We start from the raw sequence: 18,531 nt of genomic DNA, 5'->3' as shown, positions 1-18,531 counted from the left end.
TCTGGCAGTATTTCCTTTGAGAGGACCTAGGATGCTATGCATGTTTTTGAGGGTTGAATTAAGGTTGCACATGCAACTTTTAATTCTGGCATTTCCTAATTATTTAAAGCTTGATTTTTGCAACCATAATGTTATTTTAACGTTGGCGGGGGGGATTGGTGTGTTTGTAATTATTTTCTGAATGCCAGCAATGTGTGTGTTGATGTAAGTATGTGCTACTGTGCGGAATATGTATCTTGCCTATTCCTACTTGCATGCACTGTCTGATCTTAAAAAAGAAATGAGTTATTCATGTATAACAAGTCTGGTATATAAGCCAGTCCTAATCAATCTTTCCCCCACCTCCCTCAGAACCATGAGAAAAATGAGTGTCCTGATTTTCCTGTGCCTTGTCTCCACAAATGTTCTCAGATCATTCTGAAAAAGGAGGTATTATTTGTTTTTTCACTAACTGTAAGTTGGCAAATTGTATCATTTTGTGAAAACTAGAACTTGCATTGTAGGCCTCACTGGTCCACATTTGGTATGAATTTGCCTCATTTCTCTAGATACTACTTTTGTTTGTTCCTAAAATCGATACATGACCTCATCAAAGCATATCATAGGAATGTGCTGTACTTTGCAGAGCTTTTGCACATTGCATTATTGTAAACCATCTGTCTCGTTTGTTGACACTGATTAATCAGTCTCCATTGTATGTGATAAATGGTATCTTAACATCACTTTTTGGCCTTTTTGCACCCCGTATGCAGGAATTTAGGTTCAGTGAATGTATTATTCAATAATTTTATCACTACCTATTTGTTTTGTTAATACTTGCAGATGGATAAACACTTGTCTGTGTGTCCTGAGGCAGAAGTAGATTGTCCCTATAAACAATATGGCTGTCCTGTACAGGTACTGTAATCTAGACCTCCATTTGTACTATGATTGCAGTTTGCCTCCAAAAGCACTAAAGGCTGGTAGCCTAAGGAACTATTTTTCTGTTCTCTTACAGTACCTTTCAATGTGACTTAAGGTATCAAACTAAGCGGTTGGAGCTGTTCATCTGTTTTTGAAGCATGCAAAGAAACATTTAACCACTTGCCCCAATAGAAATTTCTATTAACAACTTTGTTTATCTGCCTTTATTTTTTTTTACCCTCCTGCCCCCAGATTAAAAGAGGAAAGCTTGCAGAACATGAGAACGCTGCTCTGAGGGAACACATGCTGCAAATTTTAGACAAGAATTCCAAATTGGAAGAACAGGTAATGAACATGTGTAATGAACACACTTCAACAGAGTGGTTAACTGTTAAAATTCAAGTCCAGGTTGCACATGTGTTGGGATTGGCCCAGCCTCTTCTTTAAAGAATATTAAGATTTTCGTCCCACATTGTTCAACCCAGTCAGAAACCCTTTCCAGTGAAGCCAGTAAGCTTCTCAAACTTCATTGCACTGTGACCCCCTTCTGACAACAAAAATTATTATATGACCTTGGCGGGGGGTGGAGCCCTGACATCCCGGGTAGGAGGGCCAAAGCCAAAGTTGCACCACCCAAGGGCTTCAGCCCCAGATAGGGAGCCTGTAACCTGAGGCCTGCCACCCAAGGGTGAAGCCCTGGGCAGTGGGGCTTTGGCCCCGGGCCCCAAGAAGTCTAATGCCAGCCTTGGCAATCCCATTAAAATGAGGTCGCAACCCATTTTGGGGTCCTGACCCACAGTTTGAGAACCACTGAGTTAGATTGAACCCCCACCCCTGCACAGCACCCTTGTGTATTCACTGCCACCACTCTCCTTGCTGTTCTTCACTCCACACTTTCCCTTTGGGGGAAAGGGCTGAGGACAGGGCATCCTAAGTTTTGTCTAGGGGTTCCATCGGAGACTGGCCGGGGGGTGGCAAAGATGCAGGTTCAAGGTGCCCTGGGGATTCTCAGGCCATGCCCTGTTTACGGGCAGCACCACCCACTGTCTGCAGCCCCTTTCCTCCCAGTGGAGAGGAAGTTGCAGCCACCCTGGAATGCACAGCAGCCAGCTGCTCTCTACCCCCAAGAGATGTTCCACTGTTTGGGACCCAGCACCTGGGGTTTGTATCAGCAGAAGCAGATATAAAAATTGGAATGAATTCAGACCAATGTCTGTGTTTATTTAAAAACAAAAGCTCAAAAACAGTAAATGATTCTGAATTCTACAATGTGTTTGGAGTATTTGAAGCCAGTGCTTCCCCCTAACTCATCTGTTACACTGACTAGGTACCAATAATTTTAGTGCAATGCATTTTTAATCCATCCTCACACAGTTTGGTTCTCTGTCCCCCTCTAGTGGCTAGGTCTCCTACAGCATTTGAACTAAAAAAATCTGGTTCTTTAGCTAAGCCAGGGGTCAGCAACCTTTCAGAAGTGGTGTGCTGAGTCTTCATTTATTCACTGTGATGTAAGGTTTTGTGTGCCAGTAATACATTTTAACGTTTTTAGAAGGTCTCTTTCTATAAGCCTATAATATATAACTAAACCATTGTTGTATGCAAAGTAAATAAGGTTTTTTAAAATGTTTAAGAAGCTTCATTTAAAATTAAATTAAAATGCAGAGTCCCCCTGACCGGTGAGCAGGACCCGGACAGTGTGAATGCCACTGAAAATCAGCTCACGTGCCGCCTTTGGCACGCGAGCCATAGGTTGCCTACCCCTGAGCTAAGTCAATAAAAGCTCATGGTTTTTACACACAGGCAGGGATTCCATCCCCACCACTGCCCCATCCAGGGATTTTGGGTTAACGTTTTGAAATAGGAAAATAGTTGCTATCTAGCTATGTTGGTGCAGTCACATCAATAAACCTTTCCTGGTGTATCTATATAGGTTCCATACGTTTTAATCTATTTCCTGGATGCTTTGGTTAGTCTTGACTTTTCACTCTTCATTTTTCTACTGTTTAGATATCTGACCTATATAAGAGTTTGGAATTTAAAGAGATTAAAATCCAACAGCTAGCAGACACAGTTAAAAAGTGTGAAAAGGATTTCAGACAGTTTGCACAGCTGCTTGGTAAAAACAGCAATTTGATGGTAAACACCCAGGTGAGACATTTACATTATCTTTCTGACACATTGCTTTTTTATTGCCTGGAATACAGTTATCCAGCAATAGTTGTAATTGATGCCAGGACAATAGCAAACACCAGTGTTCAAAGCCATTTGTTGCGTGAATTTGGATTAATCTCTGGAGTGAACTGTGCACCATATATGGATTTAAACCACTATTGTTTTTTAAATATAATGCATACAGCCTTCCCATTATAACTAATATGGGAGTTCCATGGGAGTTCGGTCAGAGTAAGACATGCTGAATAGGACTCATAGGGCCAGTTTTCAATTTCAGTTATGCTGGTGTAAATTAGAGTAATCAAATCAGTTGAAATGAAAGTAATAAATGGTGAATGGTAATGAATTAGAAATTGATTCTTAGTGAATGAATGTTGAATTAATCATGAGGAAACATTTGAAGGATTCCAAAGGCAAACAAGGATACTCTTGAATGTAATATGTAGTCAATATTGCTATTGTACAAAGACATTTTTAAATCTGAAATGATTAATTTTATTAATGTGTGTTCATTTCCCTACTCCTGCATTAAACTTGAAGACTCTTGCCAGTCATATTGATAAATCTGCATGGCTGGAAACACAAGTGAGGCAGCTAATACAAATGTCAAACCAGCAGCAAAGTAAATTTGACCTGATGCCACTGCTGGAGACTATTGAAAATATAAAGCAGAAGATTGCCTTTATGGAGACATATGATCAGCGTTTAGGTATGCTCCGATTTTTTTGTTTTGTATTTTTTGAGTAAAAACTGGTGTTACTAGAGGTTGTGATGTTGTTTATCAGTTTGGATCACTTCCCCATCAACTTGTTTGCACACATTAGCTTGATGAGGCTCTTCAAGATGAACATCAGTCTTAACGAAAAGCTTAACCAAAACTGTGTTGTTGTTTCTGTGATAAATCTCCTTGATATTCATGGATGACAGGTAAACCTTTGCAATAACTTGCACTGAATTGCACCCTCTGTCCACCCTTCTTTTACAACCAGAGTTCTTGGAGCACAGCCCTTTGGGTGAAAATGTTTGTAACTGCGGTGGCAGTTAACTTCACTGTAGGATTATTACACTTTTTGATATTATAGGATTCTGAAGTTAAAAACATTTGTCTGAGTGTGTCAGGATAAATTTACTACAGGAAGATTACACTTTTTGATAACTTCTACTGTACTTATGTTATGCTGCTATTCGTTACCCTGTTTCCTTAAATTCCAGTGGCTGCTTTTGTTATCGTAGTTGTTAGGTCAGATTCAGGAAATTTATGTACAACAGTGTTCTATGTAAGCTGCTTTTGTGGTGCAGCCTGTAATGCTCTGCTATTGTAGGACACATGGGGCTTGGTTCTCCTTTCATTTCTATGGTGTTACTCCTCACTCTCACCTGTGAGCTCAGAATTAGGCCCCATAGTGTCAGGTTATTTTTCCTGCTACAACTTGAAAACACTAGCATAAATTATTAGAATAATCAGTGGCACTCACTGTGCTGGAGAATGCAAAAAACACTTATGTCAAAGATGACGCTCCATTCTTGAAAGCTGTGAATTTAACTGACCTAGAGGAATTATGAAAAGTACCTGGAACACACCTGTTTTAATTATAAAGAAATGCTTTTTGAATAAATGACTAGAACACAGATGTATGTTTCAGACAGATCTGAACCAAAACCTCGTATAGCTAAACACACCCAAACTTGAAGGAAGTTGGGATCCAAATCCAAAGTTTGCATCTCTGTCACATATCTAAGATGCATGTGTGTCTGCAGTCTTCAAACGGGAGTCTTTTGTGCTGGAATTAAGAGGATTCTCTTGACTCAAAGTATGTTAATAGCAGCAGACTCACTGAAATGGCCAGTGCCACAAAGATAATTGTTTTGTGTAATTCCTCTGATTCCCCAGTTATTTCTAAACGCTGGGCTCTAGCCACTTAGTTATTACTGTCCCCTGGTCTGTAATTCACTTTGTCTCAATGACATTTTTCCCTAACTGGATGTTTCATGTGTCTTTCTTCCCCAGTTGTTTTGGAAGGCCAGTTCACCGAACATGATGTCCACATCAGTATTCACAAAGCACAGCTCAATAAAAATGAAGAGCGGTTTAAGCTTTTGGAGGGCACATGTTACAATGGAAAACTAATCTGGAAAATCATGGACTACAAGATGAAGAAAAAAGAAGCCATGGAAGGCCGCATTGTCTCTATATTCAGCCAGCCTTTTTATACCAGCCGCTGTGGGTACAGGTTATGTGCAAGAGCATATCTGAATGGGGATGGCTCAGGAAAAGGGACGCATATCTCCCTATACTTCGTAGTGATGAGAGGGGAGTTTGATTCGTTGCTACCATGGCCTTTCAAGCAAAAAGTTACACTTATGCTTCTGGACCAAAGTGGGAAAAAAAATCACATTGTGGAAGTCTTCAGAGCCGACCCTAACAGCAGCAGTTTCAAAAGGCCAGATGGAGAGATGAATATTGCCTCTGGATGCCCAAGGTTTGTGGCGCACGCTGTGCTGGAGAACGCCAAGAACACTTATGTCAAAGATGACACTTTGTTCATGAAAGTTGTTGTGGATTTAACTGACCTAGAGGAATTATGAAGTACCTGGAAGACATGACTGTTTTAATGACAAAGAAATGCTTTCTCTCGGTGACGATTGGCCAACCTCATACAACGGTGAATTGCCACTCGTCCAACCATATTTTTGACTGCATAATAGCTGCTGAGTTGCCAGAGCACCACGCTTGCTTTCTTTTTCATTTTTTCAATACTATATTTAGGGGATCTATAAGTCCAGTTTGACGGTGTGAACCAGATCAATGTATTCAAACCAGTATTTTGACTCTGTTCAATATATTTTGGGAGTGAATGCTTGGCTCACATCTCAAGATGGCATTTTATGAGGAAACTACTGTAGGCTCTTTGGAACCCGGGCAAGTTTGTGGTTCCAGTCTCTTATAAACATTGATAGTGCTCCCATCATAGTGGTGTCTAGGTGCATTTCTTGTGGTTTTGTGAGGGAATCATTTCAACACTGCCTGAATATGAAGAGATGAATCCTGATCCCAGCAGCACCCTGCCTTTAAAAAACCGAGGGAGAAAAGGTGAGCCAGGCAGAAAAAACCTAGCCAGGAATTTCAGAGCTCCTAGTTATTGGAAAGTCTGGATGAAGATGTCTTATAGTTCTGGCCTGCTTACTCAGCTGTGCTGAGCACCCACAAATCCCAGTGAGGTCATTAGTGTCCCCTATGTTCCTGCTTGGTGCTTCGGGCCAGATCCCGATTTGTGATGAGCATCCCCAGTCCCCATTAGAAGTCAGTGAAAGCTGCTGGTGCTTATTGCCTCCCAAGATATGGTCATTATTGGGGTTCTCAGCCCATCTACTAACCTACAAGAGTAGCAGACCAGTTGAGTCCACTGCTGGAAGGCAGGGGCAAAAGCTCTAAAACTTTTGCTCCTCTGCTGCCTGTGGAGTATTTTTTTTGTGTGGCTTAGCAGCCGTGCAGTGGCTCAGAACTTTGGAAAACTGCACTTGAAGGGTTCCTGCTAACATGCAGCATTCCCCAAAGACAAAGAAAAGAGGATGTATGTGGGGAAGCATTGCTTTAAATTAGGGCTGTTGGTTAATCACAGTTAACTCATGCAATTAACTCAAAAAAATTAATTGTGATTAAAAAAATTAATCACCATAAATCGCAGTTTTAATCGCACTGTTAAACAATAGAATACCAATTAAAATTTATTAAATATGTTGGATGTTTTTCTAAATTCTAAAATATATTGATTTCAATTACAACACAGTAGACTGCTCACTGTATATTGTTTATTACAAATATTTGCACTGTAACAATGGCAAACAAAAGAAAGTGTTTTTCAATTCACCTCATACAAGTACTGTAGTGCAATCTCTCTATCGTGAAAGTACAACTTACATATATAGATTTTTTTTTTTGTTACATAACTGCACTAAAACCAAAAAAAGTGTAATACTTCAGAGCCTATAAGTCCACCCAGTCCTACTTCTTGTTCAGCCATTCACTAAGACAAACAAGTTTGTTTACATTTACGGGAGATAATGCTGCCCGCTTCTTGTTTACAATGTCATCTGAAAGTGAGAACAGGCGTTCACATGGCACTTCTGTAGCTGGCATTGCAAGGTATTTACGTGCCAGATAGGCTAAACATTCGTATGCCCCTTCAGGCTTCAGCCACCATTCCAGAGGACATGTTTCGATGCTGATAATGCTCGTTAAAAAAAATGTGTTAATTTAAATTTGTGACTGAACTTCTTGGGGGAGAATTGTATGTCTCCTGCTTTGTGTTACCTGCATTCTGCCATATATTTCATGTTATAGCAGTTTCGGATGATGACCTAGCACATTTATTTTAAGAACACTTTTTTACTGCAGATTTGACAGATCACAAAGAAGGTACCAATGTGAGATTTCTAAGGATAGATACAGCACTTGACCCAAGGTTTAAGAATCTGAATTGCCTTCCAAAATCTGAGAGGGATGAGGTATGGAGCATGCTTTCAGAAGTCTTAAAAGAGCAACACTCCAATGCGGAAACTACAGAACCCAAACCAACAAAAAAGAAAATCAAACTTCTGCTGGTGGCTTTTGACTCACATGATAAAAATGAACATGCGTCAGTCCACACTGCTTTGGATTATCATCGAGCAGAACCCGTCATCAGCCTGCACACGTGTCCTCTGAAATGGTAGTTGAAGCATGAAGGGACATATGAATCTTTAGTGCACCTGGCATGTAAATATCTTGCGACGCCGGCTACAACAGTGCCATGCAAACATGGTGAACAAGAAGCGGGCACCATTATCTAATGTAAACAAACTTGTTTCTCTGAGTGATTGGCTAAACAAATAGGACTGAGTGGACTTGCAGGCTCTAAACTTTTAGATTGTTTTATTTTTGAATGTAATTATTTTTTGTACTTTATTCTACATTTCTAAGATCAACTTTTATGATAAAGAGATTGCACTAAAGTACTTTGTATTAGGTGAATTGAAAAATACTATTTCTTTTGTACAGTGCAAATATTTGTAATCAAAAATAAATATAAAATGAACACTGTACACTTTGTATTCTGTATTGTAATTGAAATCAATATATTGGAAAATGTGGAAAACATCAAAAATATTTAAATTGTATTCTATTATTGTTTAACTGCTCGATTAATCGTGCAATTAATTGTGATTGTTTTAATCACTTGACAGTCCTATTTTAAATAATGAGCTTTTCAGAAGTGCTCCATGCACAGCAGCCCTCAAACGGAATTGCTGAGCACGTCTGGAAGTCTGACTACTTCATTTATTAGTATTGATATTACCATAGAGCTTGGGGCTGTTGTCACGGAGCAGGACCCCCGCTGTGCTAGGTGCTGTACAAACACAGAATATAAAGCCTGTGTCTGCCCCAAAGAGCTCACAATCTAGGGGGCCTAACTGGGAGCTGAGGTCTCATGAAAATCCAGCCCCAACTGTGGGTACTCTGCACTTTAGGAATTTGACCATTTCTTTCAGGCTTTGTTTTGCAGCTCAGATGAAGTGGGATAGCTGGGAATTTTGCTCTGAGTTCCCTCTCCATTGCAGGTGAATGTATGCCTGGGTATAGGTTTTAGGGAGAAACTGGCTGCGTAAACAAGCCAAGTTCAGACACTGCGGATTACAGGAACAACTATTAAGGAGGGAGTGGGGACAAGTGCATGTGTGCCTTGCAAAAGCTTTATGGACACTTTTAAGAAGGCTCTCATTGTGCATCCATAATCATTTTATGGGTACACGTAATAGAATTTAGATGTCCATCTTCACTTGCAAATCAGATAGCTAGATATGGAAATGTAATTAGTTGCTTCTGCAGCCCAACAGTGGGGACAAACTTAGAGGCTCTTCTGAAAAGGCAGCAAGACATCAGGAAGAATTTGGAGTAAGCTTGTGGCAAGAGGACAGAAACCAAAGTGGAACAAAGACTTTAGGGAACTAGGCAGGAAAAGGACAAGAATGAATAAAATCACAAATGTGCCCTGACATTTCATATGAAAATCTTAATATAGGCTGAATGCTGTAGCTTTAGGTAATTGGCATAAAACATGATATTTTTGCCTTCATTGTCTTAGATGAAATTTCCAGACTGGTAGAAATTTAACTTCCAGTGTTCTCAGATGGATTATGAGACATGGTCCAGATAGGCATATTGTTAAAATTGGAAAGTTCTCCCTACATGCTGCTACATTTCCACATCTTAGTGGTATATTTCTATTTCAATGCTACTGTGGTACTGTGCCACTATATACTGGGCCACTGTGGGGATTATAGATGTTCCCAGGGACTGATGCTATGGGCCAAATTCTGTTATCTGTTGTACAACTGCAGTTCTCACTGAGTTTAATAGCTGTTGCACCTGTACTAGAGAGCAGAATTTGATCTTAAATATTTAATACTTTGTTTTGAAAAGAATGGACGTGTGTTTAAAAAGGTGCAGCATGCTAGAACTTTGTGACTCAACAGGGTGCATTAAAGTGGGTCTAATGTTAGTGTAAAAAAAAAAATCAACATCTGTGCTGTAACTTTCAAAATGATGTAATATGAATAATGACTACTAGGATTGATGGAAGTGATACCTACCACCTGTTTCCATAAAACTCCTAGAATGTTAGTAGTAAAATACAGAAAAGTATTATAGAACTCAGAGAGATGGGAGGATGGGAGGGCATGTTCTGGACTTGAGCAAGTCACTTAACTCCCTCAGCCTGTATTTCCCCAGCTGTAAAATGGGGATAATACTTGCATCACAGGGGTGTTAGAACTAATTAGAAGATGTTTGTGCAGTGCTTTGAGCATGCAAAGCACTAAGTATTATTAGAACTCCATTTCAAATGGTTAGAGTAGGTGATGGTTTTGTGATGTTGACAAATGTTTAGTGTGTTCTTGGACAGATCTTGAAGCATGTTAAACCTTCATCCAATTCATAATGCAATCTCTCATTCTCTAATTGTTGACTATATTTACTTTTTTGCCATGAATATAGTTTTTTAAAATAATTTAAAGAAATATATGCTGAAGCACAAGCAACCCATTTTGGGTTTATGGTAACAGCTTCCTTTTTAAAGCACCTTTTATAAAGCATTTGCTCAGTGAATTACATTTTTAAGGGTGATCGCATTTTAATCAACTTATTTATAAAAGCAGTTGAGAGTTGGGATTTTGTTTTTTCAGATGTTTTTACTTCTTATAATGTGGAGTTTAGATATCATCCCGTTCCTAGTAAGCAAAAATTGTTGCATAGCATAGATGTTATAGAAAAGACAAGTTGTAACTTGCATGGAAAACACCAAAAACTTTTCAGTGCGAATGTATATTTAACCTAATGAGTATACGATATTTCTGCAACGACGTGGTATGTTTTTAATGTATTTATTGACCTGTTTTTAGCCTTTTTGGATAACTCTTTACTAATATATTGTGATTTTTCTATCCCATTGTCATACCTGTACCAGTAAAATATGTAAAAAATAAACTGAACTTCACCATCCTTCTAAAGTGGTTGTGGCGTTAACAATACTTCAGGCAGAATTTTTAAACAGTTTTTACAGAAGAGAATGGGATACTGGGTAGCTATTTGCATCCCAGAGTTTTTGCTATGGACCCAAGAAAGGACACTCCTTTGTATTACAAAGAAAATGAAAAGCACCTTATTTATGTAAGGGTCTTTCGTATTTTAACATCCTAAAGCAGCTGCACATACCAGTTTATAATTCACTACACTACACTGCTGCCAACACTCAAGATTTAGTCAGGGGTCTATAGTACAAGTCATGGACAGATCCCAGGCCATGAATTTTGGTTTACTGTCGGTGACCTGTCCATGACTTTTTTTGAAAATACCCGTAACTAAAACATAGCCTTAGTTATGATGGTAAGAACATAAGAATGGCCAAACTGGATCAGACCAATGGTCCATCTAGTGCAGCATCATGTCTTCCAACAGCAGCCAATGTCAGCTGCTTCAGAGGGAATGAACAGAACACGGCAATTATCGAGCAGTCCATCCCCTGTTGTAAAGTCCTAGCTTCTGGCCATCAGATGCTATGGGACATCTAGAGCTAATAGCTATTGCTGAGCCTGTCCTCATGAACATGGTAGGATTATCTAAGTAACTTCACTGTTGTACTGTGCCAGCTTCTTGCTTGGCTATGGGAACAGTAAAGTTCACACCTGAATTGCCAGGCTGGAGACAAAAGGTGTTGGGCCCTTTCCCAATACAAGAACTAAAGTTTGTCCCCTTTTCTTTCCTGTGGGAGAGAATCCCCATCAAGCTCAGTTCTATGATTGGGAATGTAAGTCTTGCCCAAGTGTAAGAAAGCAGATCCTCAAGGTATCTGTGAGAGGCAGGTATGTCAGCTCAGGGCAACTGCACTGGTATTCAGCCTCTGTGATCCAGCAAGGTCACCTATTATAGGCTTCCAGCTCCCCAGTCATCTCCTCTCTTGGATGGAGATATGGGTCTCTTCCCTCTTCTGCCCAGGGTATTTTCAGGTTATACAGTCCCTTGAATAAACTCTCATATTCTCAGCAAGACAGGCTGCCCAAGCAGGCTTCTTTTGCCTTCTCTCCAGAGACTGTACACCATGTAATTGCCAATCATATAGGTCACAACCCAGCTCTTTCTGAGCAAGACCACTTCATTCTTAAGGTAAATGCATAAGGAAAACACTAAAAAAATAGAAGAATCTACACAGATGCTAAGAGGCTAACCAGAGGTGACCCCTAACACCAACATGGGCTCTGGCAGGTGAGCAGTCCTTCAAAATCCCACACAAGGGTTTTCCTGTGGTTTTGAGTTCATAACACACTTTTGAGCAGAACAAGAATCCGCATGACTTTGAGTCATTTATCCAGCTTGGGCCTTTGAAGAGACTGTGAATGGGTAATCACCCAGACAATGGTTTTATGCTCAAGACAGAATGCAAAAGGTGAGTGGTGAGTCCTTTGCATTCCCCTCATCCCAAATATTTCCTGGGAAATCCATTTCACGTGTATTATCCCAAGAAGTCCTTTTAAGTTCCTAATACTTCAAACTGTTGCATTAGTCATGTTCCTAGGAAAGTTGCACATAATTCCACAATAATGTATTAGCAATTGCATTTTAATACAATGGACAACTTCTAAAATACTTACAGAATTAAGTTAAATCTCATTGAATTAAGGTTTGTCTGGGTTTTTGTGTTGTATGTCAGAGGAGGTAAAACCCATTCAAACTGGGGCTACATTCACCATTCTAAACAGCTCCCGCTCCCCTTACTATGGCTCTAAATATGGAGCATTCAATGATGCCAACTGCCTGGCCAGACGCGGAAGAACCTGACAGCTGCTTTAAAAAAACCCTCTAAGGTAAAATGGGATTGGAATAGCCCTTGTATCATGACTTTTATCTTTAGAAGTCTCAATACTGTATACATAGCCACGTAAGCTGCAGACATGTGGACTGCAACGTTAGAACAGAAAACTAGGTTTGTGCCCCTATTAGGATATTTTAGTGTCAGTGGCAATCAGTGGATATAAAGTATGTTATTTGATTACTCTGTGTAAATTCATCAGAAAAAATTTAGACCTGCTGTGAGCAGCCACAGTGACAAACTGTTGTGTAAGGTAATTGAGTAGAAAGTGGATTAAAAATGGGTGTGTGGTAAAGAAACAAGGTAACTGTCCAATTTGGCACGCAATGCGTTTTGCCAAGGAATGTAATTACATGCATAGGAGGAAGTGCAGCAGGAAACGCAACTAACATCTGTATACAAGAAAGGGTGGGGCTTGCTTTATAGCCAGGCTCCCAGAGATCAGATTTTTACTGGTGTCAGGAAACGTCACTTTCACTTCTGGCGCACAAACACTGCCACTCCGGATCATCCACGTGCGCAGCCAAAGGCAGAAGCGAGAAGTTAGGGCGCCTAAAGGCTGCTGATAACGTGTCGATGCTGGTCACAAAGCTTAACCTCAGCGGCGAGTGTCGCTGCCTAGCAATCGCGGCCTGCCCTCGCCGCCGTGAACATGTACCTAGGTGAAAACGGGGGGAGGCGCCGGATTAAAAACAAACGTGGGACTGGAGACTCCCGGCCACTGCGAAAGGAGCTCAGCTGACGCACACGCGCCGCAGCGGGCTGGCCACAAATAGGATACGAACCTACATGTTCATTTGCATACGGCGCGCGCCCGTTGATTTACCCTTATTAGCTTCTGACAAAGAGGCCGCGCGGAACCTGGCAGCCGTGACCCCGCCCCCTGCGTTGGCGTGGCCCCCTGCAGCTGCTCTGCTGGGCGGGGGCTGGCCGCACGCACCACGTGCGAGGTAAGCGCGGGGGGGAGAGGGTCCGCACACAGGCTGTCCCATTGGGAGACACACCACTGCTCTGCACTCAGGCCCGTCCCCCACGGATCTCCCGGATGTAGCCCCTATTCCCTTCCGGTCGGGTCAGCCTTGTGCTTCCGGGTAACGGGGACGCTGGCCGCTGAGGTGGGGGATCTGAGGCGGGACCTGGGCCTTGGTAAGTGCTGGGCGCGGCGCAGCGCTGGCGCCTGGGAAGCAGCGTCTCCTTCCCCTCTCCCTGGCCGGTGTCTGCTCCCCTTCTCCCGGCCCCTCCCGCGCGGCGCTATGCCGCCCGCCCCGCCCAGCGGCGGGCCCGCTCGATACCCGCTGCGGCCGGTGGCTTCCCGCGGGAGCTCCCTGCTGGCCGCCCACAGGGAGAGGGAGCGAGGCGCGGAGCTGTCCCCGGGCCGCGGCCGTGGCAGAAGCTCCCCCAGGTACATCTCGGCGGGGGGGGGTTCACTTGCCCGCCCTGCTCTGGCTGGAACCTCTGTGGCACCGCCACCGCCCCCCCCCCCAGGTGTTCAAAACGCCTGATCCAGGCCCCGCAACATCACGCGGTTGGCTTAAAAACCGTGAGATGTAGCGAGACCGCCGGCCTGCTGGAGCAATCTGTGCAGTGGGGCTGGTGTGAGCCAGGGACCCGAGCTGTAAACCCCGCGTAGGATAGAAACCGCCCCCGTCAGGCGTGTTGCGGCGTCCCTAGTTCCAGCCCCTGTGGATAACGTGGGGCAGGGGCTTCTCTGCTGCCTTCTGCTCTCCGCAGCCTCAGAGGGCGCTTGGGGCCGTGGTTTTCTCTACCGCCCTAAGCAGCAGAAACTTGCTTTTTTAATGGAAGCTGAGATTCTCCTGTAATAACCTGACTCCCCGAGCTGGGGTTTTAAGTAAAACACCAAATATTGCTAGAGTTGGCCACATGGTGGTTCTGCATATCACTGACTTGCTCACTAATCGAGAGGTGGTTGATAAGCTTCTTCAAGTGCTGATCTTTGAAGGACAATCTTTGCCCTAACAATAAGGGATTGAAAGGGAGATGTATATCCCCCCGCAAAGCTAATCTTGCTGACTCCGCTTGCCTTTAGTCGTTACTCTCAAACACCAAGGCTCACAGTTGTAACCCGCACAGTGTGATGCTGTGCATAATAGCATGTGTTGGGTTAAGCACATTTTTAACTTTCAGAAGTCATCTCAGAAATCCATGTACATGTGCACCTGCAGCTGCAAATTAACTTGCACTGTGTATTAGGTTGCCTAGCAAAAAAGAGTATTTTGACTTCCTTTTGGTTTTCTGATATTTTTCAGGATTGCACTTGTACATATGCAACTGTATTCAGTCTTTTGAATAAAATTTATAATAAATGCTGAACATCATAATCTTCTTAGTGCCATGGCACCAAATTTTATGGTTAAAAACTGAGGAAAATGAAAGATTTTACCGTAGGTTCATTTTTTGGATGTGAAATGTTTAACTTAGCCTGATTGTGCCTGTGTTTTTTAATGTGTGTAAGATTATTCATGCTGTGATCCTTCTGGCATTAATCACCTGATGCAGAGAGTAGTTTTAATGCAGAATTAATTTGTTGCCATTGTCTTATATTGTGATCATAGCAGTTTTTCTCCTTTTGAGATTTTTTAAATGATTTTAATTTGCATGAGATTTTAATTTATTTCTATAAAGTTGCATTTAAATGATGTTATCAACATCTTGCATTGTTTCCTCATCCCTTCGAAGTCTTCGAGAATTTAAATGGATTAAATAAATTTCCAAGTCTATCTCCTTGTAGCACTGTCTAAAAAGTTTACATGACATAATCATTCACTTACAGTATTCATATATATGTCCTTTTGAAAAGTAGGTAAGTATTAGCCTCATTTTATATTTTGCAGACACCACAGACCTGTCTACACAGGGTTTTAGTCCACAGTAACTTTACTTAGTGTGCATTCAAGTGACTTGTATCCATACAACACAATTCTTCAAAGTATACTAATTGCCCATGTTCTGCAATTCACTCTGAAAATGTATTAAATTCATTGTGTATTGAGTTAGTATGGACTAATGTATATGTGTGTGCTCCACCCATTTCCACTAGCTTGACAGTCTGCAAACTGCTACCCCATATTGCTTTGCGTGATGCCAGGACAGGTTTGTCTCTTTACCTGTGTGCCGTCCACTGCTCTGAGGTCATGTTGACTGGATATCACATAGCATGGATGTTTTGCTGTAATCTCGTACCATCTTAAGAGCCGAACACTAAGTACTAATGACCTGCACTAAAACAGCTATGAATGGAATCATAGAAGTATAGGACTGGAAGGGACCTCAGTAGCTCACCTAGTCCAGTCCCCTGTGTGATGGGTTACTCTCTCCTCACACTCTGGGGTGCCACCTGATGTACTAGTGTACCATTGAGCCTGCCTGTTCCACCAGCCTGGGCTCCCTTACACTGTTCTGCTGAGACAGGCCCCCAAGTCCCCTCCAGCACACACACAGGTAGGGACACACCCAGCTGCAGAAAGACACAGACACTGAAATCAGCTCTGCATGGGAAGGTTTCAGCTAAGGAATTGCCCAGCACTTAAGTGCACACCCCCTCTAAAGTATAAACCCAAAATTATATTGTCTTGCGCTGCACAGAGAACTATACAGCGAAAGCTCATGAAACTCATCCCCTCCCTCAATGTGGAGGAAGCACAGCTCTTTCCTCCCCTTCCACCTCCGTTATGAATTCCACAAACTCGTTTTAGAGAAAACAAAAACAAGTTTATCAACTACAAAAGATAGATTTTAAGTGATTATAAGGGATAGCAAACAGATCAAAGCAGATTACTGAGCAAATAAAACAAACTAACTAAGCTTAATACAGTAAAGCAAGGGTCGGCAACCTTTCAGAAGTGGTGTACCGAGTCTTCATTTATTTACTCATTTAAAGTTTCGTGTGCCAGTAATGCATTTTAATGTTTTTAGAAGGTCTCTTTCTATAAGTGTAGAATATATAATTCTTGTACGTAAAGTAAATAAGGTTTTTAAAATGTTTAAGAAGCTTCATTTAAAATTAAATTAAAATGTAGAGCCCGTGGACTAGTGACCAGGACCTGGGCGATACGAGTGCCTCTGAAAACCAGCTTGTGTGCCGCCTTCGGCACCTGTGCCATAAGTTGCCTACCGCTGCACTAAAAAAACTGGTTACAAGTAGTAATTTCTCACATAGGCATTTCTTTCACAAGGTAGACACCTTTTTCAGCCTGGGCTCAACCCACTCCCCCCGTCCTTGTTTCTTAGATGTTTTCAGCACTCATCCTGAGTGGGTATTCAGTGAGGAATGAACACTGATTAAGTCACTCCCCTGTCTTAAATAGGTTTTACATATGGCAGGAACCCTTTGTTTGCCACTGAGGTTCCCACACCCCTCAAAGGAAAAATATTGGTATTCTATGATGGAGTCCAGTACCATGATCACATGACCCTGCAGTGTCAAAGCAGCCATGAGTCAGAAGCCATTTGTTGCATCCCAAGCAGCTTCTCAGGAAGAAGGGAGTTTAGCATCTTGGAAGTCCTCTTGTTCTCCCTAATGGCCCATTCAGACTGATTGCATTCTGTCTCATGGGCATTCCCCAGGTGTAAGCCCACTTGTAATTTGTTACATAGTCAATATTCCTAACTTCAGATACATAGATGCATACAAATAGGATAATCATATTCAGTACATCATAACCTTTCCAATGATACACCCATCTTGCATAAAATACATCTTAGATATGCTATAATCATATTATAACAATATTTCTATGAAGAATATGGGGTGTAGTGTCACACCCTGCACTCAAGGTAGGACTAAGTAATAACTAGACCACCTGTCAGGAATGTTCTTAAAAATCTCCGATAACACAGATTCCACAATCTCCCTGGCAATTTGTTACAGTGCTTAATTACCCTGAGAGTTAGAAAGTTTTTCCTAGTGTCCAGCCTAAACCTCCATTGCTCCAATTTCTGCTCATTGCTTCTTGTCCTATTCTCAGAGGTTAAGGAGAACAATTTTTCTCCCTGTTCTTGTAGCAACCTTTAATGTACTTGAAAACTGTTATCCTGTCCCCCCTCCCTCCCAAGTCTTCTCTTCTCCAGACTAAACAAACACAGTTTTTTCAGTCTTACTCATAGGTTATATTTTTTTGTTCCCCTCTTCTGGACTTTTTGTTCTCCTTCTCTGGACTTTCTCCAATTTGTCCACATCTTTCCTGAAATTTGGCACCCAGAACGCGACACAATACTCCAGGTTAAACCTAATCACTGTGGAATAGCGTGGAAGAATTATATCTCATGAGAATTATATCTCATGTCTTGTTTACAACCCTCCTGCTGAAACATCCCAGAATGATTCCCTTCTCCCCCCCCTTTTTTTTCCCCCACAGCGTTACATTGTTAACTCCGATTTAGCTTGTGATCCACTATAACCCCCAGATCTCTTTTTTCCTAGACAGTCATTTCCCATTCTGTGTGTAATTGATTGTTCCTTCCTAAGTGGAATACAATGCATTTGTCCTTATTGAATTTCATCCTGTTTACTTCAGACCATTTCTCCAGTTTGTCCAGATCAATTTGAATTTTAATTCTCTTCACTTGTAACTGCTTTCAGCGTGGTGTCATTCACAAACTTTGTAAATGTACTCTCTATGCCATTATCTAAATCAGTAATACTCAGACTGAGGCGCTCGCAAGCAGCAAGTGGCTGTGTCTCCCCTGAGGCTCTTTGCAGCACATGATATTAAAACACTCTGATTTAATTATTAACCAGTCACGATGCTTTTACTATGCTATTAACCGATTTGTAGTTGATAAAAATAAGTATACATTTTGCAATGAGAGTACAGTAAATGAAACAGTGAATTCACACTATATGGCTCTTCTGGGTAATATTGATCATTGGTTTTCTCCTTAACCACTGAGCTCTGAGTATCACTGATTTAAATCATTTGTGAGGATATTGACTAGAACTGGACCCAGGACTGATCCCTATGGGCAGGGATTTGGAGCAATCAAATTTTTGAATTGCTCTGTTCTGCCTTCACTCCAGCTCCAGGCAAAAACCTAC

General features: G+C 41.7%; 1 protein-coding gene across 3 annotated transcripts in view; it reads left to right on the top strand.

The window, feature by feature from the left end:
- The window catches only part of TRAF5 (TNF receptor associated factor 5), a 38,364-nt gene extending 27,744 nt beyond the window's left edge, over positions 1-10,620 (top strand). For all 3 annotated transcript variants that reach the window (XM_075064347.1, XM_032762980.2, XM_032762979.2), the window contains 6 exons: positions 352-429; positions 823-897; positions 1,156-1,248; positions 2,911-3,051; positions 3,616-3,784; positions 5,084-10,620. In XM_075064347.1, the coding sequence (XP_074920448.1) occupies positions 352-429; positions 823-897; positions 1,156-1,248; positions 2,911-3,051; positions 3,616-3,784; positions 5,084-5,661 (1,134 nt within the window). In that variant the 3' untranslated portion in view covers positions 5,662-10,620. The remainder of the gene's footprint in view (positions 1-351; positions 430-822; positions 898-1,155; positions 1,249-2,910; positions 3,052-3,615; positions 3,785-5,083) is intronic.
- The last annotated feature ends 7,911 nt before the right edge of the window (positions 10,621-18,531 follow it).

This window comes from Chelonoidis abingdonii, chromosome 3 (assembly GCF_003597395.2).
Source record: "Chelonoidis abingdonii isolate Lonesome George chromosome 3, CheloAbing_2.0, whole genome shotgun sequence".
NCBI lineage: Eukaryota > Metazoa > Chordata > Testudines > Testudinidae > Chelonoidis > Chelonoidis abingdonii.
The sequence above is the reverse complement of the archived record's forward strand: the minus strand, read 5'-3'. Positions and strand labels throughout refer to the sequence as shown.